Here is a 22,507-nt window from a genome sequence, read left to right on the forward strand (position 1 = left end):
ACTGTGCCCAGAGAGTATGTGATGAGACAGTTTAGGGGTAAATTCTCTCTGGACCCGTGTTCTGGAAGCATGTAATGGATGGTGTAGAGGGAGCTTCACCTTGTATCTAACACATGCCCTGGGAGTGTGTGATGGGACAATGAAGGTAGAATTTCAGTCTGTGTCTGACACATGCCTTGGGAGTGTATAATGGATAAGGCAGAGAGAGCTTCACTCTATGTCTCACCCTGGGAGTGGCTTCAATCTGTGTCTAACTGGTTGATGCACCATCAATAACTCTAGGAGACTGGAAGTGAAAGATAGGCTTTTATCAACAGCAAAAAGGGAGCACGACCATGTCGAAGACTGAGGGAGGAGCAGTGCCTCCAATCGCCTTTATACAGGGGTCTGTGGGAGGAGCCCCAGGAGCAGTCAGCTGAGGGACGTGTCCAGACAGGTATACATAGTTTACCACACTGGTGCCCTGGGAATGTGTGATGATACAGCATAGAGAAAGCTTCACTCTGTGTCTAACCTTTGCCCTGGGAGTATGTGAAGGGACAGTGTAGAGTGAGCTCACTCTGTATCTAATCCTGGAAGTGCATGATTGGACAGTACAGAGGGAGCTTCATCTATGACTAACCCATGCCCTGGGGTGCGTGATTGGACAGTGGCGAAGGAGCTCGGGGCACCCCTCTGTTTTCATGGATGGTTGCGAAGAAAAAGAATTTCAGGATGTATATTGTATACAATTCTCTGACATTAAATGTACCTTTGAACCTTTGAATTCATCCAAATCATTGACATATAACATAAAATGAAGTGGTGCCAACACAGACCCCTGTGGAACACCATTGGTCACTAGCAACCAATCAAAAAAGGCTCCCTTTATTCCTGTTCTTTGCCCCCTGCCAATCAGCCAATGCTCTATCAATGCTAGAATCTTTCCTGTAATACCATGCACTCTTAACTTATGACGCTCCCACAATTGCGGCACCTTGTCAAAGGCCTTTTGAAAATCCAAGTACACAACATCCACCATTTCTCTTTTGTCTGTCATGCTTGTTCTTTCTTCCAAGAATTTCAACAGATTTGTCAGGCAAGATTTTAGCTCAAAGCAACAATTTTGACTGCAGCCTTTTTTATCATGGGCCTCCAAGTACCCTAAAACCACATCCTTAATAATCGACTCCAGTGCCTTCCCAACCACTGAGGTCAGACTACCTGGCCTATAATTTCTTTTCTTCTGCCTCTTTCCCTTCTTGAAGAAAGGAGTGACATCTGCAATTTTCCACTCCTCCAGAACCATGCCAGAATTAATCGATTCTTGAAAGATCATTACTAATGCTTCCACAATCTCTTCAGCCACCTCTTTCAGAACCCTGGGGTGTACACTATCTGGTCCAGGTGACTTAAAACTGAAAGGTCTTTCAGTTTTCCAAGAACGTTCTCCCTAATAATGGCATCTTCACACACTTCTGTCCCCATTGATTTTGAGAGGATTAGAATATAAAAGCAAGAGTATAATGTTAAGGCACTATAAGGCACTGCGGAGGCCTCACTTTGAATATTGTGACCAGTTTTGGGCCCCTTTTGTAAGAAAGGATGTGCTGAAACTGGAGGTTGTTCAAAGGAGATTCACCAAATTGATTCCAGGATAGAAAGCCTTATGAAATAAAGGGGGATATAAAGTGTTTGATGGCTCTAGGTCTTTACTCACTGGAATGCAGAAGAATGACAGGGGAATCTCATTTACAACCATCAAATGTTGAAAGGCCTCGATAGAGTAGATTTGGAGAGGATGTTTCCAATGATGGGGAAGTCTAAGTCCAGAGGACACGGCCTCAGAATAGAGGTGTGTCCATTTAGAATGTAGATGAGGAGGAATTCCTTTAACAAAGTCTGTGGAATTTGTTGCTGCAGGTGACTGTGGAGACCAAGTCATTCAGGATATTTAAGGAAGAAGTTGATAGGTTCTTGATCAGTCAAAGCATGAAGGGATATGCGGAGAATGTAGGAGATTGGGGCTGAGAGGGAAATGCTTCAGCCATAATGAAATGGTGGAGCAGACACAGTGGACCAAATGGCCTAATTCTGTTCCTATATCTTGTTCTTATGGTCTGACCTATGCCCTGGGAGTGTATTCCAGATGGTGTAGAGGGAGCTTCACTCTGTGCCTGATCCTGAGAGATTGCAATGGGACTGTGTAGAAGGAGCTTCACTCTGTGTCTGACCCTGGCATTGTGTGATGGGACAGTGCAGATGGAGTTTCTTTCTGTCAAACCAAGTCGCCGGGAGTGTGTGATGGGCAGTGTAGAGGGAGCTTCACTCTATTTCTAAACTGTGCCCTGGAGGTTTGTGATGAGGCAATGCAGGGGTCTTCACTTTGTGTCTCAGCCATGCCATGGAAGTGTGTGATGGGATAGTGTAGAGGTAGCTTTACTCTGTATCTAACCCATGTCCTGGAAGTGTGTGATGAACAATGTAAAGGGTGTTTCAGTCTGTGTCTGACCCATGTCATTGGAGTACATGATGGCACAGTCCAGGTAGAGCTTCACTCTATCCAACACATGCCCTGGGAATGCGTGATGGATGATGTATGTAGGAGACTCACTCTGTATGTTACCCTCAGAGTGTATGATGGAGGGCGTAGAAGGAGCTTCAGTCTCTATCTGACCCTTCTTTTATTTTACAAAATATCTTTATTATAAATACAATGCATTCAATGATACTACAAACACAGCTACTTGATGAACTAAATTAAACTGAAATGTTTCCATCTCTAACAAGAATCGCACTAATCCCTCGTGGAGCCCAATGGTCTCAGAACACCTCCTTGGTACCCATGTTGGCATGTGTTTCCTTTCAATGGTTACCTGGGCATGCACTTTGCCAGGCAGTCTGCCCAGTATAACTCTCTGTCACCTGATTCAAGGACCCGCAGACAGCTGTTTTAGCAAGCCCTAGGAGCAAGTTCACAAGGATATCCTCATCTCTCCTTGCTCCCCTTCTTACTGGATGACCATGTACAAATAGGGTGGGGCTAAGACATAACCAGAACATGAGGAGAAGCCCTCGAAGATATGTGAAAAGGAGTTTCAGTCTCGTACACTCCCTGTACATGAGGTACATGGTCTCCTCCAGCCTGCAGAGGCAACATGTGGCTGGGAGATCCATGTACAAAGTAAGAAACTTATTACAGAGCACTGCTCTATGCAGCAGCCTCCATCTCAGGTCCCCAAGGTGCATGGGAAGAATTTCCTCATAAAAAGTCTTCCACTGGGGGCTCCCCCATTCCCAGGTAGAAAGATAGACCACCATGCTGTGTCGGGATGAACAACAAAGGCTAGGATGTGGAGGTATGGAGCAGCAGCCCAAAAAGGTACTTCCTACCTGCATCCCTGAAAAGGACTGTGGGTGTTGATAAGAGATGACTCAAGTTGTATGGGCCCAACAAGCAGCTCTAGGGGAGTGGAGGTGAACCCAGTCGCTCCACACACCTGAGCTGCACCAACATCCGTTGGGTAGGATTGGGCCATTCCTTCAGCCAACAAACAGGGTTCCTGGCCTGAGGTAACCATGTTCCAGACTCTTACTATTTCTCACTAGAAGCTAGGGGCCAACAGAATTGCCATCCCACTGGAGGTGGAGCTGAGGAGACTCACATAGACCCCTCCCTGCCATTCCAGGAGCCAGGTGGATTAGTCTTCCAGGATGGTATGGGTTTCCTGCAGGAGACCCACTGCATCACTTCCATGCTTGAGGACTGAGAGATTGTTGAACAAAATCCCCTTCCACCCCCTCACTATGTATGGAGTCCCAGTCATTTTCCCCATGTACCAGCCAACCCATGCCCCACTGTGCTGCTGGTACCTCATCTCCACCAGCTGACTTCACCTCCACCTCAGTCCTCAAGGAACAGCTGCAGAGGAGCTGTCCCTCAAAATATCTGAGGAACAATGGTTTGATATGGGTGGCTCGATGGGAATATCCTTCAGCTCAGGGGCTTGGCTGAGAAGCAGCCAGAAGGTTCAAGTTTCAGGGGTCCATCCAGAGCCAGATCCTGTGAGAGGGAGGGCTGGTCTCTGTCTCACTACCCTTTTCTGTTGCTCCCATCTCTAAGAAGGCACTAGCCACAAAGTCCTGGGTTGAAGGTTCCAGGACTGTCTCAGTAGTCATACTAGGACAAAGTCACCTTAAGCAGTGGCAACGTCTTCCCACTCAACAGGTCTTCCTCACCACCACAGGGGGATTATCAGGGCATGAAGCCACAACTGGGCATTCAGGCTGGGGGTTAACCTCCACAGTGGGTCCCACTCCCTCTGTTGCACCCTTGCACTTTCTTTCCCATCAGGAGAAGGACACCTCCTTGTCTTCAGGCCAGAGGAGGATGTCGATGTAGGGACCACCAGAACACTGGCAGCCTCAGTTTCCATCACCTTGTCCACCTGACACTCCCCTCAGACCCTGTTAACCTTCAAGGCAAGTGGATTCCCCGATAAAAGGCACAGGGGTGGATGAGCTGCATATTCCCAAGGGTCCGTTATCCCTGATGCTTCCTCTTGTTTGCCTTTCTGTCAAAATTGGCTCTTCCCCATCTCTCCTTCCTCCCATGCTAAGCGCAGCCTCAGGATCCCCCCCCCCCCCCACCATCACCCTGAACCTTGGGGGGAGGGGTAGGCAGTGGGGGAGAGGGGGCAGTGGTGCCAGAGGTGGAGACCTTGATCTGAGATTTGGGGCAGTCCCTCCAAAAATGCCCCACTTCCCTGCACGTATGGTGCTACAGACACTCAGAACTCCAGTATACCTTGTAGCTTGCCCCTTAGTGCCACAAGGTAAATCAATCCTGAGCATCCTTCTCCTGGGCCAATTGCATGAACGCCTGGTGCCAGAAAGAGATAATGTTGCGGAGGGTGCGGTGCTTGAACTTATGACTCATGGGGCAGTGATCCCAGATCTTACTTGACCCAAGTGGGCAAGATGGGGAAGGATATCTTCATTTGAGATGAAGAGCTTGAGTCTGAGGATGATCCACTGTGTGGGAGTAGTCACCAACTCCAACTGTAGGAAAATTTCCTCTGCCAAGATCCCGATACACCAACTCATCGGTCCTCAACCTTTCCATACTTCTTCTCAGAGGCCAGCATGCCGCTGACACCAACCAAGTCTTCCATGGCCTCTGAGCACTTTTCTAGAGTCAGAAGGCAAAATGCATTGTTACCTGCATTAAGCGACACTAACTGAACAGGGCACTGTCTGAGGTTTTAGAGGCAGGAGCCTTTACATTGTACCTCAGGTCCACTACTCCCTGGTGATCAATCTGGCATGGTAAGGCAATACAGTCCAAAACCAAACAAAACTATAGTATATATGCAGCTACAGTGTAAGCAGCTATGTCAATTGATAACATCACATAAAAAGCAAGAAGTGTTCCTAACTAGAAAGTTTGGAAGTTCTCGCAGCTCACCAAAATGCTGCTGCATTAGCAGATCCCATTGATACGGCCACCTCAGGGTTGTGGGGTCACATAAAAAGAATTGAAAAACATCACTAATCACACTAAAACTAGCCTTTACTGTTTAGGCATTGAGGGGAAGATGTAATGGAATCTTCTAAGTTGGGATAATAGGAGAACACCCCACACTCAGTGGTAAAATGAGTAAATGAGTCCTCTTGGTAAAATGCCAGCGAATTCCAGTGCCAGGAAAGGCTCTGCTGGGCCTGTGAAAACCTCAGGCCTCAAAGAATTGAGACGTCTAGGAAACACCTTTCCACTCACACTGACTGAGATACGTGATGAGACAGAGGGAGGGGATTCGTTCCAATGTTAGTTGGAAAATGAATGATGAATTTCTCACTCCCTTAAGTGTAAAAACAGCTTCTGACAAATTGTCAGCTGCTGTGGTGAAAAACTGCACAGTTAACAGCAGCCAACAAATATAGCCCAAACAGGTGGAAAAACTACAGAAGAAGCTCCCACAATGGAACAGCTGCTCATTAAGATGTTCAGGAGTCATGCTGTGCCTTCTCTGATGCCTCAGGATAACTTTATCCAATGGTTTCTCCCAGCTCAGTCAGAACATCTCCATATTCTGTCTAACCCTGGGCATGTGTGATGGGTCAGTATTGAGGGAGCTTCACTTTGTCTAACCCATGCCCTGAGAGTGTGAGATGGGACAGTGTAGGGGGTGATTCTCTCTTTTGAATGAATGACTTGGTAGAGTTTGATGGGAAGGGAAGGACATCCTCATAAAAAACTTCTACTGGGGACTGTATGGTGTGTTAAAATGGTGACCAAGAGCTAGGAAATGGATGGTGTGGAGCAGTAGCCCACACAGATGCCTCCTTCCTTCATTTCTGAAAGGGACTGTATTTGTTGATGAGAGACAGCTGACTTGGCTGACTGTCTGGCAATGTTCAGGAAGTATGTATATGCTCAGTTAGCAATTGAAAAAGTTGGACAGACTTCCAGATAAGATTCCACCACCTGGGTTCAATGAGTAACTCCAGCTGAGCAAATGTGGGCCGCTCCCTCATCTCGGACACCAACATTTGCCAGCTAAGTTTGGTGTCAGCCAGATGTTACCATGTTCCAGACTTTTAGTAAGTCCTGATAGAAGCTGGGCAGCATCCACAGAGTAGCACAGCTGATGCTCACTGGAGATAGCCACATCTCTGTATGAAGACAGTAGCCCCTCCAGAGAAAGTACGTTGCCATCACGTGCCATCTAAGGCGCTTGGCGCACAGGAGTCTCCGCAGATCCTGAGGTAGAGAGCTGCCAACTGTGTTTGGATTCTGTGACTGACCCTGGGAGTGTATGAAAGGACAGAGAGAGATGCAATCTGTTGAAACCATGCCTGGGAGTGTGTGATGGGACAGTGTAGAGGGAAATTCACTCTGTATCTAACCTGTACCTTGTGAGTGTGTGATGGGACAGTGTAGAGGGAAATTCACTCTGTTGAATCCATGCCTGTGAGTGTGTGATGAGACAGTGCAGGGGGAGCGTCACTCTGTATCTGACCTTGGGAGTGTGTTATGGGATAATACAGAGGGAGCTTCACTCTTTGTCTAACCTGTGCTCTGGGAGTGGATGATGGGACAGTTTAGAGAGAACTGCCATACTATGCTGTCTTTGTCTCCTAAATATTTGGTATATTCTTGTCTAGGTCGGAAGGATGTGACTCTTGGGAAACCTGACATTAAAGTGGAGTCGGTGAACAAAGAGGCACCACTGGGCAGCAAGGAATTGGAGGAGGATGATTCCAGCATCTCCACAGCAACTCGGGTGATGAAAGCCATGTACTCGGTATGGTGGTGGTGTGTAGTAGGTGTTGATATCCTCTTGTATGTGTTTGTGTGTGTGTGTGTGTGAGAGAGAGAGGGTCTGTGTTCATGCACGTGTGTGGTCTCCGTATCTTAAATGTCATTCTGTCTCAGGTAGTTTCTGAGTGAATGGAGTGCTGTAGGTTCAGTGTGAGGTAGGTGAGAGCATTAGAGAAGAGAGGGACATTCAGGTTCAGTAATATGTGGATTTAAAGAGAGTCTGAGGCAGAGGATGTGTCCAGGTGCATCAGGAATTCTAGAGATGGTCATCTATGTGTGAAACCAAAAGGTCTATGAGGTCTGAAATGAGTACTTTTTGTCTGCATTTAGTGTGGAGATGATCTTAGAAGCTAGGGAATTCAGGAGAGAGAACAATGATGTCTTAGAACATATCCACATTGCAAAAGAGGAGCTGCTGAAGGTCTCAAGATGCAGTAAAATGGAGAATGCCCAGGACCTGACAAGTTATCCCCCAGAAGTGAGGTTGCATCTGCAGTACTGTGTGTAGTTCTGGGCTCCTTACTTGAGGAAGGATATACTGGCTTGGGAGGCAATGCAGAGAAAGTTCATCAGGTTAATTCCAGAGGTGAGGGGGGTTAGACTATGAGGAGCGATTGAGTCGCCTAGAACTGTACTCGCTGGAATTCAGAAGGATGAGAGGCGATCTTATAGAAACATAAAATTATGAAAGGGGTAGATAAGATAGAGGCAGGAAAGTTGTTTCCACTGGTGGGTGAGACTAGAACTAGGGGACATAGCCTCAAGATTTGGGGGAGTAGAATTAGGATGGAGATGAGGAGGAACTGCTTTTCCTAAAGAGTGGTGAATCTGTGGAATTCTCTGCCCAATGAAGCAGCGGAGGCTTCCTCAGTAAATATATTTAAGACAAGGTTGGATAGATGTTTGCAGAGGAACTAAGGGTTATAGGGAAAAGGCAGGTAGATAGAGATGAGTCCATGATCAGATCAGTCATGATCTTATTGAATGATGGAGCAGACTCGACAAGCCAGATGGCCGACTCCTGCTCCTATTTTGTACGGCTTATGTTCTTATGATACTGTGAAAAGCTTGGGAAGAAATTGTAGGGGCCATCCAGATATATTTTTTATCTGCACGTGATGTCTGGAAGTTTGCAGGATGGCTAATGCTCAACTTTGTTGAAGAAGGAATGCAAGGACAAGCCAGGAACTACAAGCCAGTGAGCCTGTAAGTGGTCAGAAAGCTATTGGAGGGGATTCTGATAGAAAGGATCTAGAGCAGGCCCTGATTTGGATAGTCAGCGTGGCTTTTGCATGGAGAACTGTCTCTCACAAGCTTGACTATTGTTTTTAGAATCACACAGTAGAACTATACAACACAGATTCAGCTCAACACATCTATGCCAACCAAGGTGTCTTCCTGTGCCTGTATCATTTGCCTGTGTTTGGCCCATGAAACCTTTTTTATCTATGTACCTGTACATATGTCTTTTAAGTGTAGTCATTGTACACACCTTTATTAATTGATTTGGTATCTTGTTCCATACACCCACCACACTGTGTGAAAAACAACTGACATCACTAATGTTTTTTACAAGCCCTTTAGCCCAACCAGTCCATGCCAAACATGGCACCCGCCCATTTATGGAGCTATGCAAGTGCTTCTTAAATGATGATATTGTAGCTGCCTCAACCACTTCCTCTGGCAGCTTGTTCCATAGACTCACAACACTCTGTGAGAAAAAAATCGCACCTCAGTTCACTTTTAAATCTTTCCCCTCTTATTTAAATCTATGCCCCCTAGTTTTTGACTCCTTTACACTGAGGAAGGCACTGTTATCATCAATTTATTTATGCTTTTCATAATCTTAATCATTTCTGTAAGGACAGCCCTAATTCTCCTACATTCCAAGGAATAATTAATTAACTGTCTGGCCAACTTCTCCCAATAACTCAGCCCCTCAAGTCCTGGCAGCATCCTCATAAATATTTTCTGCATGCTTTCCAAGTTAACAATGTGTTTCTATTAAAGGATGACCAATATTGTACATTGTACTTCCAAGTTGGCCTCACCTTACATAATTGCAATATAATGTCCCAGCTTCTATAGTCAATGCCCTGTTCTTTTCATCACTTTGCTAACTTGTACTCCTAGGTCCCTGTGTTCCATTATACTCCCTAGTGCCCTACAGTACAAAGCGTGAATGCTACACTGGTTTTATCTCAGTAGTTGAGAAGATGTTGGAGTTGATTGTTAAGGATGTGATTTTGGGGAACTTGGAGGTACATTATGAAATAGGCCATAGTCTTCATGGTTTCCTTAAGGGAAAATCTTGCCTGACAAAGTTGCCTGTTGGAATTCTTTGAAGAAATGACAAGCAGGATAGACAGGAGAACTGTGTATGGATTTTCAGAGGCCTTTGATCAGGTGCAACACATGATTCTGCTTAACGAGCTATGAGCCCATGGTATTACAGGAAAGATACTAGCATGGATAAAGCAGTGACTGATTGGCAGGAGCCAAAGAGTGGGAATAGAGGAGGCCTTTTCTGGTTGGTTGCTGGTGATTATTGGGGTTCCACAGGGGTCTGTGCTGGGACCACTTATTTTTATGTTATATGTCAATGACTAAGAGAATGAAATTGATGGCTTTGTGACGAAGTCTGTGGATGATATGAACATAGATGGAGAGGCAGGCAGTGCTGAGGAAGTAAAGAATTGGAATTAGAATTTAGAATTGGAATCTATTTAAATCTTATATCCATCCCACAACATGAGAGAGTAAAAATCTTTGTGTTATGACTCCATTGCAATGTACAGACATGTGAATTTATAAGTCTAATGACTTATAGAAAGAAACTGTCCCATAGCCTGTTGGTCCTGGCTTTAATGCTGTGGTACCATTTGCCAGATGGAAGCAGCTGAAACAGTTTATGGTTGGGGTGACTGGTGTCCCCAATGATCTTCCAGGCCTTCTTACTGCACCTGCTGCTGTAAATATCCTCAGTGGAGGGAAGTTCACATCCACAGATGCGCAGGGCTGTCTGTACCACTCTCTGCAGTGCCCAGCGATCAAGATTGGTGCAGTTCCCATACCAGGCAGTGATACAGCCAGTTAGGATGCTCTCAATGATGCCCCTGTAAAAGGTCTTGAGGATTTGAGGGACCATGCCAAACTTCTTTAGTCACCTGAGGTGCAAGAGACGCCGTTGTGCTTTTTTTTTTTGCCACAAAGCCAGTGTGTGCAGTCCAGGTGAGATCATTGGTGATGTGTATATCCAGGAACTTGAAACTATTCACTCACTCAACTGTAGACCCATTGATGTTGATTGGGGCAAGCCTATCTCCATACCTTTTGTAAATCCACAATCAGCTCTTTTGTTTTTTTAGACATTAAGGGGAGGTTGTTATCTTGGCACCACTGTGTCGGGGTGTCAATCTTTCCTCTGTCGGGTGTCTCATCACTGCTAGAAATAAGGCCAATCAAAGTCATGTCATCTGTGAATTTGAATTGAATATTGGATCTGTGTGTGACAGTACAGTCATGGGTGTAAGGGGTGTAGAGAAGGGGGACACATAACACAACACTGGAGGGCACCCGTGTTGAGGATCAGAGGGGCAAAGGTGTGGGAGCCTATCCTTACCATCTGTCGGTGATCCAAAAGGATGTCTAGGAACCAGTTGCATAAGGTGGGGTGCAGGCTGAGGTCTCTGAGCTTCCTGTCAAATCTGGAGGTAATTATGGTGTTGAATAATGAACGGTAGTCCAGGAACAGCACTCTAACATATGCATCTCTCTTCTCCAGGTGAGTGAGGATGGTGTGTAGTGCTGTGGCTATGGTGTCATCGGTAGACAGTTCTATCGATAGATGAATTGTAGGAGATCTAATGTGGGTGGTAGCATGCTGCATATGTAGTCTTTAACCATCTTCTCAAAGTATTTGCTTATAATTGAGGTGAGTGTGATAGACCACAAATCATTCAGGCATGCTACCTTGGTTTTCTTAGGTACAGAGACAATGATAGATGATTTGGGAAAGGGAGAGATTAAAAATATCTGTAAACACACCAGCCAGCTGTTCAGCACACTCTTTGAGTAGGTGCCCTGGGATGCCGTTCAGCCCCGCTGCCTGGCGGCTGTTGGGATGTTTACGTACCTCGGCCGCGGAGATGACCAGGGTGCAGGTCTCGTCGATAATTCTCCTCGGAGGTTCAGTCCTAGCAACTTCAAGTCAATGTAAAAAACAGTTAGCTTGTCCGGAAGCGAGGTGGAAATGTTGGCTGGACCTCTGCGTTTCCTCTTGAAGTCTGCGATGGTGTGCAGTTCTTGCCATATGCCGTTTGTATCATTGCCGCAGAGTTGTGACTGCATTTTGTCCCTGTGTTGCCATTTTTTTACCTTGATGGCTCTGCATAAATCATAGTGGCATCTCTTGAGCTCCTGTTGATCTCCAGAGGTGAAGGCTTTATCCCTTGTGCTGAGAGCAACATGCACTGAACTATTTATCGAAGACAACACACACAAAATGCTGGAGAAACTCAGCAGGCCAGGCAGCACCTGTGGAAAACCCTGCCGAAGGGTTTCAGGCCAAAACATTGTCTGTACTTTTTTTTACATAGATGCTGTCAGGCCTGCTGAGTTCCTCCAGCATTTTGTGTGCATTGTTTGGATTTCCAGCATCTGCAGATTTTTGCTTGTTTATTATTTATCTAAGGCTTCTGGTTTGGGTAGACCCAGATCGATTTTTAGGGAACAATGTCTTCAGTGCACTTCTGAATAAAGCTTGTGAACACCTCTGTGTATTTGGTGATGTACTCAACTCAAAATACCTCCCAGGTGATGCTATCAAAGCAGTTTTGTAACAGTGAGTCTGATTGGTTGGACCAGCAGTGGATAGTTTTCACTATGGCTGCTACCTGCTTCAATTTTTGCCTGTAGGTGGGTAGGACCAAGATGGAGGAATGGTCAGACTTTCCAAATGGAGTGCGGAGAAGTGCTTTAAAGGCATTATGGAAGGAAGAGTAGCAGTGTTTGAGTATGCTTCCTCCCAGAGTGCTCACCAGATGTTTTGGCAGAACTTTGGGTAAGCTTTAGTCAGCGATGCTTGGTTTAAAGTGTCCAACGATAATGAAAGGAGCCTCTGGGCGTGTGGTTTCATGAATATTGATGGTTTGGCAAAGTTTATTGTGAGGCAGGTTGGTATCGGCCTGTGGTGGGATGTGTATAGCTGTAATAATAACAGACCTGTTATTATTACAATGTTAGCATTTATTTTGAGAAATCCAGAATATAAAAGCAAGGATATAATGTTAAGGCTTTATAAAGTACTGGTGAGGCCTCACTTGGAGTATTGTGAACAATTTTGGGTCCCTTATCTAAGAAATAATGTGCTGACATTGGAGAGGGTTCAAAGGAGTTTCATGAAAATGATTTTGGGATTGAGTAGCGTTATATGGGGAGGATCTGATGGCTCTGAGCCTCTACTCAATGGAATTCACAAGAGTGAGGGGGGATCTCATTGAAATCTATCAAATGTTGAAAGGCCTTGATAGAGTGAATGTAGAGATATCTGGAGGTGAGTCCATGACCAGAGGACACAGTCCCAGAACAGAAGGATAGAGTTGCGGAGGAATTTATTTAGCCAGAGAGTGGTGAACCTCTGGAATTCATTGCCACTGGCAACTTTTAAGGCTGAGGTTGATCAATTCTTGATTAGTCAGGCCATGAAGTGATATGGGGAGAAGGCAAGAGTTTGCGGCTGAGAAGGAAATTAAATAGTTTGATGAAATAGCAGAGCAGACTCATAGAAACATAGACACATAGAAAACCTACAGCACAATACAGGCCCTTCAGCCTCCAATGCTGTGCCAAACATGTACTTACTTTAGAAATTACCTAGGGTTACCCAGAGCCCTCTATTTTGCTAAGCTCCATGTACCTGTCCTGGAGTCTCTTAAAAGACCCTATTGTATCCGCCTCCACCACTGTCGTCAGCAGCCTATTCCACACACTCACCACTCTCGGCATAAAATATCTACCCCTGACATCTCCTATGTACCTACTTCCAAACAATTTAAAACTATGTCCTCTCGTGCTAGCCATTTCAGCCCTGGGAAAAGCCTCTGAATCGTCATCGTCATTGTGGCTATCCCTCAAGGTCGAGGATGATGGTCTTCATTCTGTTGATCTATTTATGGGCTCTCAAGTGGCTTATGAGTCCAATCATGGCTTTGAAAGTTCTTCCACATTCAGGACAGGTAATTCCAGATGGCAGATCGGGCTTGGTTGTTGCTGCCTCTCTTTCCATTTTCTTCTCTTTTCTTCTAATTCTACACATCTGTTGGCTTCGAAAGTTGCTGTTCCTTCTCAGATGATGGTTTGCCAGAGTTTCCTGTCCTTGGCATTGGTTTCCCAATTGTTGATATCAATGTTACATTTCTTCATGTTGGCTTTTAAGACGTCTTTGAATCTCTTCTGTTGTCCCGCCTCTTTTACGTTTGCCTTCTTTAAGCTGGGAGTAGAAGATTAGTTTTGGCAGACATTCGTCTTTCATACAAACAACATGACCGCTCCATCTTAGTTGGTTCTTGATGATGTAGGCTTCAATGCTCGTTGTTTTTGCTTCATTTAGCACAGTGGTCCCCAACCACTGGGCCGCGGACCAGTACTGGTCCACAAAGCATGGGCTACCAAAGCGAGGAAATGATATGATTTGGCGATATGAAACAATATGAGTCAGCTGCACCTTTCCTCATTCCCTGTCATGCCCATTGTTGAACTTGAATCCATGCAAGGTCATTAATCGCCTAAACACAATGATACCCTAGCACCAGGGATCACTGGTTGGCCTCGGGTAACCGGCCGCCTTGTGCGGCCGACGAGAAGTGCTGTTGCTACTGGCCTGGAGTGCTGACAGATGGGCGCTGCCTCTAAACCTGTTTAGCACACCGAATGTTCGTAGGGAACCTGGTGCTAAAATATTCACAAACGACCTAATTCGGGCTCGGTTTCACAAGTAGCAGAGCAGCTACCTCATTGCGATCTACTGAAAGTCATCCCTCAAGCCAAACTTTTGTCAGCTGATGGATCCTACCTACCTACAAGGGGAGGGGGCACCCTGTCACACTCGTCGCTCAGTCGGTCGCTTTCTCCGGACTGCGACTGCCAAGGCGCCAGCACAGGGACCTCCGGCCCTTACCTTGTCCTCTCACTGGTGTGTTACAATGATTTTACATGTTCATACAAGGAAAATATGCGCTGTGTGTTTAATATCCAAACGTCACTTAAAATGTTATGATGCTATTGACTGATAAGTGAGTTATAATTGACTTATCACTATATTCATGCAAGGAAAATATGTGCTGTGTTTAATATTAAATTTGTTAGATAAACCCTTTTAGAAACAAAATTGAGTGTATTAGCCACTTATAAGTGACTTATCACCTATATTCCAGTCATGATTAACACCGCCCCCCCCCCCCCCCCCCCGTCGGCCGGTCCGCAAGAATATTGTCAATATTAAACCAGTCCACGGTGCTAAAAGGTTGGTGGTTGGTGACATAGAACATAGAATAGTACAGCACATTACAGGCCATTTGGGCCCACAATGTTGTGCCGACCCTCAAACCCTACCTCTCATATAACCCCCACCTTAAATTCCTCCATATACCTGTCTAGTAGTCTCTTAAACTTCACTAGTGTATCTGCTTCCACCACTGACTCAGTCAGTGCATTCCACGCACCAACCACTCTCTGAGTGAAAAACCTTCCTCTAATATCCCCCTTGAACTTCACTCCCCTTAACTTAAAGCCATGTCCTCTTGTACTGAGCAGTGGTGCCCTGGGGAAGAGGCACTGGCTGTCCACTCTGTCTATTCCTCTTAATATCTTGTACACCTCTATCATGTCTCCTCTCATCCTCCTTCTCTCCAAAGATTAAAGCCCTAGCTCCCTTAATCTCTGATCATAATCCATACTCTCTAAACCAGGCAGCATCCTGGTAAATCTCCTCTGTAACCTTTCCAATGCTTCCACATCCTTCCTATACTGAGGCAACCAGAACTGGACACAGTACTCCAAATGTGGCCTAACTAGAGTTTTATATAGCTGCATCATTACATCGCGTCTCTTAAACTCTATCCCTCGACTTATGAAAGCTAACACCCCATAAGCTTTCTTAACTACCCTATATACCTGTGAGGCAACTCTCAGGGATCTGTGGACATGTACCCCCAGATCCCTCTGCTGCTCCACACTACCAAGTATTTTGCCATTTACTTTGTACTCTGCCTTGGAGTTTGTCCTTCCAAAGTACACCACCTCACACTTCTCCGGGTTGAACTCCATCTGCCACTGCTCAGCTCACTTCTGCATCCTATCAATGTCTCTCTGCAATCTTCGACAATCCTCTACACTATCAACAACACCACCAACCTTTGTGTCGTCTACAAACTTGCCAACCCACCCTTCTACCCCCACATCCAGGTCGTTAATAAAAATCACGAAACGTAGAGGTCCCAGTACAGATCCTTGTGGGACACCACTAGTCACAACCCTCCAATCTGAATGTACTCCCTCCACCACAACCTTCTGCCTTCTGCAGGCAAGCCAATTCTGAATCCACCTGGCCAAACTTCCCTGGATCCCATGCTTTCTGACTTTCTGAATAAGCCTACCATGTGGAACCTTGTCAAATGCCTTACTAAAATTCATGTAGATCACATCCACTGCAATACCCTCATCTATATGCCTGGTCACCTCCTCAAAGAACTCTATCAGGCTTGTTAGACACAATCTGCCCTTCACAAAGCCATGCTGACTGTCCCTGATCAGACCATGATTCTCTAAATGCCCATAGATCCTATCTCTAGGAATCTTTTCCAACAGCTTTCCCACCACAGATGTAAGGCTCACTGGTCTATAATTACCCAGACTATCCCTACTACCTTTTTTGAACAAGGGGACAACATTCGCCTCCCTCCAATCCTCCGGTACCATTCCCACGGACAACGAGGACATAAAGATCCTAGCCAGAGGCTCAGCAATCTCTTCTCTTGCCTCGTGGAGCAGCCTGGGGAATATTCTGTCTGGCCCCGGGGACTTATCCATCCTAATGTATTTTAACAACTCCAACACCTCCTCTCCCTTAATATCAACATGCTCCAGAACATCAACCTCACTCATATTGTCCTCACTGTCATCAAGTTCCCTCTCATTGGTGAATACCGAAGAGAAGTATTCATTGAGAGCCTCGCTCACTCACTTCCACAGCCTCCAGGCACATCTTCCCACTTTTATCTCTAATCAGTCCTACCTTTACTCCTGTCATCCTTTTGTTCTTCATATAATTGAAGAATGCCTTGGGGTTTTCCTTTACCCTACTCACCCAGGCCTTCTCGTGCCCCCTTCTTGCTCTTCTCAGCCCCTTCTTAAGCTCCTTTCTTGCTACCCTATATTCCTCAATAGACCCATCTGATCCTTGCTTCCTAAATCTCATGTATGCTGCCTTCTTCCACCTGACTAGATTTTCCACTTCACTTGTCACCCATGGTTCCTTCACCCTACCATTCTTTATCTTCCTCACTGGGACAAATTTATCCCTAACATCCTGCAAGAGATCCCTAAACATCGACCACATGTCCATAGTACATTTCCCTGCGAAAAATTCATCCCAATTCACACCCGCAAGTTCCAGCCTTATAGCCTCATAATTTGCCCTTCCCCAATTAAAAATTTTCCTGTCCTCTCTGATTCTATCCTTTTCCATGATAATGCTAAAGGCCAGGGAGCGGTGATCACTGTCCCCCAGATCCTCACCCACTGACAGATCTGTGACCTGACCCGGTTCATTACCTAATACTAGATTTAGTATGGCATTCCCCCTAGTCAGCCTGTCAACATACTGTGACAGGAATCCATCCTGTACACACTTATTAAACTCTGCCCCATCTAAACCCTTGGAACTAATCAAGTGCCAATCAATATTAGGGAAGTTAAAGTCACCCATGATAACAACCCTGTTATTTTTGCACCTTTCCAAAATCTGCCTCCCAATCTGCTCCTCGGTATCTCTGCTGCTACCAGGGGGCCTATAGAATACCCCCAGTAGAGTAACTGCTCCCTTCCTGTTCCTGACTTCCACCCATACTGACTCAAAAGAGGATCCTGCTACATTACCCACCCTTTCTGCAGCTGTAATAGTATCCCTGACCAGTAATACCACCCCTCCTCCCCTTTCCCCCCTCTCTATCCCTTTTAAAGCACTGAAATCCAGGAATATTGAGAATCCATTCCTGCCCTGGTGCCAGCCAAGTCTCCGCAATGGCCACTACATCATAATTCCATGTATGTATCCAAGCTCTCAGTTCATCACCTTTGTTCCTGATGCTTCTTGCATTGAAGTACACAAACTTTAGCCCTTCTACCTTACTACCTTTACACCCTTTATTCTGCTTCTTTTTCATCAAAGCCTCTCTATATGTTACATCTGGCTTTACTCCATGGACTTCTTTCACTCCTCTATCGCTGTGGGTCCCATCCCCCTTGCAAATTAGTTTAAACTCTCCCGAACCATGCTAGCACACCGCGTTGACCCCTGATTTAGCACACCGATGTTGGTTCTTCTATCTTCCCAGCTGATAAATAATATGTTTCAAAGACAGCGTTGATGGAACTTTTCAAGTGCCTTCAGATGTCGTCGGTATGTTGTCCAGGTTTCTGATGCATACAGGAGCGTTGGGATTACCACTGCTTTGTACACTAACACTTTGGTGTCTGTTCAGATGTCATGATCATGAAAGACTTGTTTGGAGATGTCCAAAAGCTGTTCCAGTGCATTTAAGATGATGTTGGATCTCCTCATTTAGATACAGAAAGTGATCCACATTTTCCAGGGTTGTTTTGCCAAGTTAAATTGTTGGTTCTATCCAATTTCTCTCAGTTGGTGATGGTTGGAAGATGATCTGAGTCTTCGTGGAATTGATGGTAAGTCCAAGTTTCGTGTATGCACGGTTGAAGACAGTCAGAATCTGTTGTAGGTGGTTTTCTGAGAGAGCTGCAACACTGTTGTCATCTGCGTATGGGAACTTGATGAGGGAACTCATGGATGTCTTGTTTTTGGACTTGAGATGGGCAAGATTGAAAAGTCTGTGCCATCTGTTCTGTAGACAATTTCAAGTCCTGGGGGTAGGTCGTCCTTGATGCTGTGTATGATTGTCGCAATGAAGATGGTGAACAAAGTTGCGGCAATCAAGCATCCCTGTTTTACTCCTGATCTGACTTGAAAAGGCTCACAGTTACTTTTGCTGACCATGACTGTGGCAAGCATGCCATCATGTAGGAGTCTCAGGATTTAAATTTACTTTTCAGGGCATCCATAGCTGGATAGGACATTCCATATGAGTTGCCTTGATACTGAGTCAAAGGCTTTGGTGAGGTCAATGAATACCACGTACAAAGGTTGAAGTTGTTCACGACATTTTTCTTGTAGTTGTCGCATTGTGAAGATCATAAAGATTGCTCCACGGTCCAGACACGCATATGCATCCCCACACACCCTCGAAAACAAACAAACAAGCAAACAAACAAAAAAACCACACACACACACACACACACACACACACACACACACACACACACACACACACACACACACACACACACACACACACACACACACACACACACACACACACACACACACACACACTCACTCCTCATTGTCTTTCCTTGCTCAGGCATTCAAGGAGGACATCGAACTGAAGTCCGACCTGCGTCCAGACATCATCGATACACGGGAGGAGAATGAGCTCAAGGTAAAGGAAACTCTAGTCCCACTTCCAACAACTCCAGCAGGCACCATATCCCACACAGTGTGCCCCCAGCTGTGGAGATGTATAAATGAGGAAGGGGATGGACAGAGGAGTTGGAAAGAGAGTGGGAGGAAGTGGACAGATGGAAGAGGTGGAAGGAGAATGAGAAGGAGGAATGAGTTGGATGAGAGTGAGAGGGGGGAAGGGGGTGAATGGAGGGTGAGAGGAAGGAAGGTGGTAGATGGAGGGGATCAATGGAGGGTGAGAGGGAGGGAGGAGTAGATGAGGTTGAGGGGGATGAGGTGGATGGAGAGTGAGAGAGTGGGAGAGAGGAGGCGAATGGAGGGTGAGAGGGAGCAAGGGGCATTTGGAAGGTGAAAGAGAGGGAGGGGTGGAAAGAGGATGGATGGACGTCAATAGGGATGTGTGTATGGAACGTGACAGAGAGGGAGGGGATGGAAGGTGAGAGGGTGGGGTGGATAGAGGGTGACAGGAAGGGTGGGGAGGATGGAGGGTGAGGGAGGGAGGGGCTTGTGGGTAAGTGGGAGGGAGGGATGTGGATGGAGGGTGAGGGGAAGGAAGGGGGTGAATAGAGGGTGAGAGGGAGGGAGCATGTGATGGAGGGTGGATGGAGAGTGGGAAGGTGGGATGGTTGGAGGGTGAGAGAGAGGGGTGTATGGAGGGTGAGTGGGAGGGGAGGATGGAGGGTGAGAGGCAGGGATGGAAGGCATGAAAGGGTGGTGAGAGAGAGAAGGTCTATATGGGTGACAGGTGGGATGTACTCAGAGGGTGGGAGGATTTGAAGTGTGGATGGTTGGGGATTGAGTGGAGGAGCGAGGGAGGGAAGGGTAATAGAATATGTTTCTGGAAGGGTTGGAGGAATGGATGGAGGTGGGCACTGTAGTGACCGAGGACTCATATCTACTCTCCCCTTGGCTTCAGGATCCGACCAATGGTTACTACAATGTGCGGGGTCAAGAAGAGCGACCAGCTTCCCGGACACTGCTGTATGCGGACTACCGACCTGCGGGGCCACGCTTTGAGACACGCCCTCCTTCCCGCCTCTCCCACACCAGTGGCTATGCCCAGGGTGCTGGTGTACCCCCACTGACAGGCTCACCCTATGGGCGACTGCCCGACTTTCCTGGGGATGGAGCTGGGGACGCAGTCAGCCAGCTATCATATGAGCCCTATGCTTATACATATGGCATGCCCCTGTACACACGGACATTCGAATCCTTTGAAACTCCACCCAAGTACACTGGTGCCTCCCGCTTCTCTTACTCCTCCTCCCAGTCCGAGCATGGACGTCCCTACCAACAGCGCATGCAGACCCATGTCTGACCATTTATGATCCTCAACTGCCTGACCCTTCCCTTTGTCACCCCATTTCCCTATTTGGCCCTTCAATCATTCCCACCCCTCAGGTGCCTTTCGAATTGTGACCAATCAGTATTGAAGTGGATATGGTGAAGGAGTTGTTGGACAGTCAGACACTAAAGTCAGAGAGTCATGCCAGCCCTCAATCAGGGAAGCCCCTCACTCTCTCTTCCCTCTACTCTCCCTCATTTGCTTGCCTGTCTCCTTCTCCTTCCTGCTCCTCCTTCCAATCTCCTTCCTCTCCTCCCCTCCTTCCATGCTTACCTTGCCTTACCTTCCATGCTGCCCTCGTATTGTCCTCCCCATTCGATCCTTTCTATCACCGTGCCTTCTCCCAACACTCCCGTTCTCTTCCTCTTCCCTCAGCTCCGTCCTCTCATCTGTCCATCATGCTCCCCTCCCAGTTGTCCCATTCCCATGTCACTCCTCCTCTGCCTTCTGCTTCCACTTCCCCTTTCCCTGCTTCCTTCTTCTACTCCTCCTACTTCCCTCCCGTCTCCCCAACGCTCTCCTTCTGTACTTTTCTCTGTCTCCTCCGCCACTCCTTCCCCCCCCCACCAACTCCTCCCTCTGTCCCTACCAGGTCTTCTCCTTCTGCTTCCCTGATCTTCCCCTGGCAATGATTTGACTGCTTGTCACCTGCTGACTGCCTCCACTGGCTGCCTCCCAATTGCCCACTCAGAGAGTGTGTATATATTTATACTTCCTTTGGTCAAGTCTATTTTATATTGTGTGTGTGTGTGTGTGTGTGTGTGTGTGTGTGTGTGTGTGTGTGTGTGTGTGTGTGTGTGTGTGTGTGTGTGTGTGTGTGTGTGTGTGTGTGTGTGTGTGTGTGTGTGTGTGTGTGTGTGTGTGTGTGTGTGTGTGTGTGTGTGTGGACACTGTGGATATATACTGTATATTCTATAAGCTGGGGAACAGGCCCCTCTATATCACAACAAAGAGCTTTGAAATGTATCACAATAAGCTTCAATCGCACATGCGTGATTTTGCAACATTCCAGATCCTGGTGATAGCCCAAGAACGTGACTAATCCCCAAGTCTTCCACAATTTCCTTCAACTACCTCTGCCCCTCAAGAGGCAGTTCACAGTTTCTGTCTCAGTACCACCATCTTGAAGTGTGTGATGAGACAGTGTAGAGGGAACTGCACTGTGTCAGACCAATGCCCTGGGAGTGTGTGATGGGACAGTGTAAAGGGAGTGTCACCCTGTGTATAAGCTGTCCTGTTCCTGCCGTTTAAGGACTATTATCACTGGTACGATTCCACTCCTCATCCTGGACAGTACAAGGGCCCATATGTCCCAATAGGTACTGCCTGTCAGTCTGCACATGTGGGAGAACATCACTCTCTCCTTCACACAGCAGGAGAGACAGGTGCTGCAAAAGTATGGGCCATTGCTGTGAATGGAGGAACTACCACAGAGCACTTAAAACTATTAAAGAGAAATGTTATACCTTTTTCTAGGTTTGGAGTTTTATCAGTGAATAACGTCTGGTTAATCTGACAGAGCCCTGAGGGAGAGGCCATTGTTAGGGAAAGGAGGATGGAAGATTAGGGAGCGCTGTACTGTGGAATGAGGTTGAGGGTGGCCATGAGGGGAATGAGGGATGGATGAATAGGGAGCGCTATTCTGTGGGAGGAGGGATGGGAGAAGGGCTGTGGTGAAGTTCAGTGATAGAAGGGCAGTGAGGGAACGCTGTGCTGTGGAAGGAGGGGTGGGGGAGGTCCATGAGGGGAATGAGAGATGGATGATTAGGGACTGCTGTTCTGTGGGAGGAGGGATGAGGGAAGGACTGTGGTGAAGTGGAGTGATGGGAGGGCAGTGAGGGAATGCTGTACTGTGGAAGGAAGAGGTAGGGAGGGATTGCTGCATTACACTATTAAGAGATGTAGGGAAGGGAGGTGAAGGGTGGTTTCAGCTGTAAAGGATTGTATGACTATTTTTGGGTGAGTGATTGCTTTTATTCTCCTGAATCGAAAGTGGGATGCAGGGAGGACAAATGCAGAGGGACGGAGAGATATGCAGGGGGCA

At 46.7% G+C, this 22,507-nt stretch overlaps 1 protein-coding gene across 2 annotated transcripts in view; it reads left to right on the forward strand.

Moving 5' to 3' along the window:
• The window catches only part of LOC140717439 (kin of IRRE-like protein 1), a 172,801-nt gene extending 150,868 nt beyond the window's left edge, over positions 1-21,933 (forward strand). The window contains exons 13-15 of one of the 2 annotated variants that reach the window (XM_073031037.1): positions 7,147-7,265; positions 19,018-19,095; positions 20,035-21,933. In XM_073031037.1, coding sequence (XP_072887138.1) covers positions 7,147-7,265; positions 19,018-19,095; positions 20,035-20,436 — 599 coding nt within the window. In that variant the 3' untranslated portion in view covers positions 20,437-21,933. Of the gene's footprint in view, positions 1-7,146; positions 7,287-19,017; positions 19,096-20,034 lie in introns of both variants that reach the window. The other variant, XM_073031036.1, reaches the window with a different exon arrangement.
• The last annotated feature ends 574 nt before the right edge of the window (positions 21,934-22,507 follow it).

Source organism: Hemitrygon akajei, chromosome 27, assembly GCF_048418815.1.
Source record: "Hemitrygon akajei chromosome 27, sHemAka1.3, whole genome shotgun sequence".
Lineage (NCBI taxonomy): Eukaryota > Metazoa > Chordata > Chondrichthyes > Myliobatiformes > Dasyatidae > Hemitrygon > Hemitrygon akajei.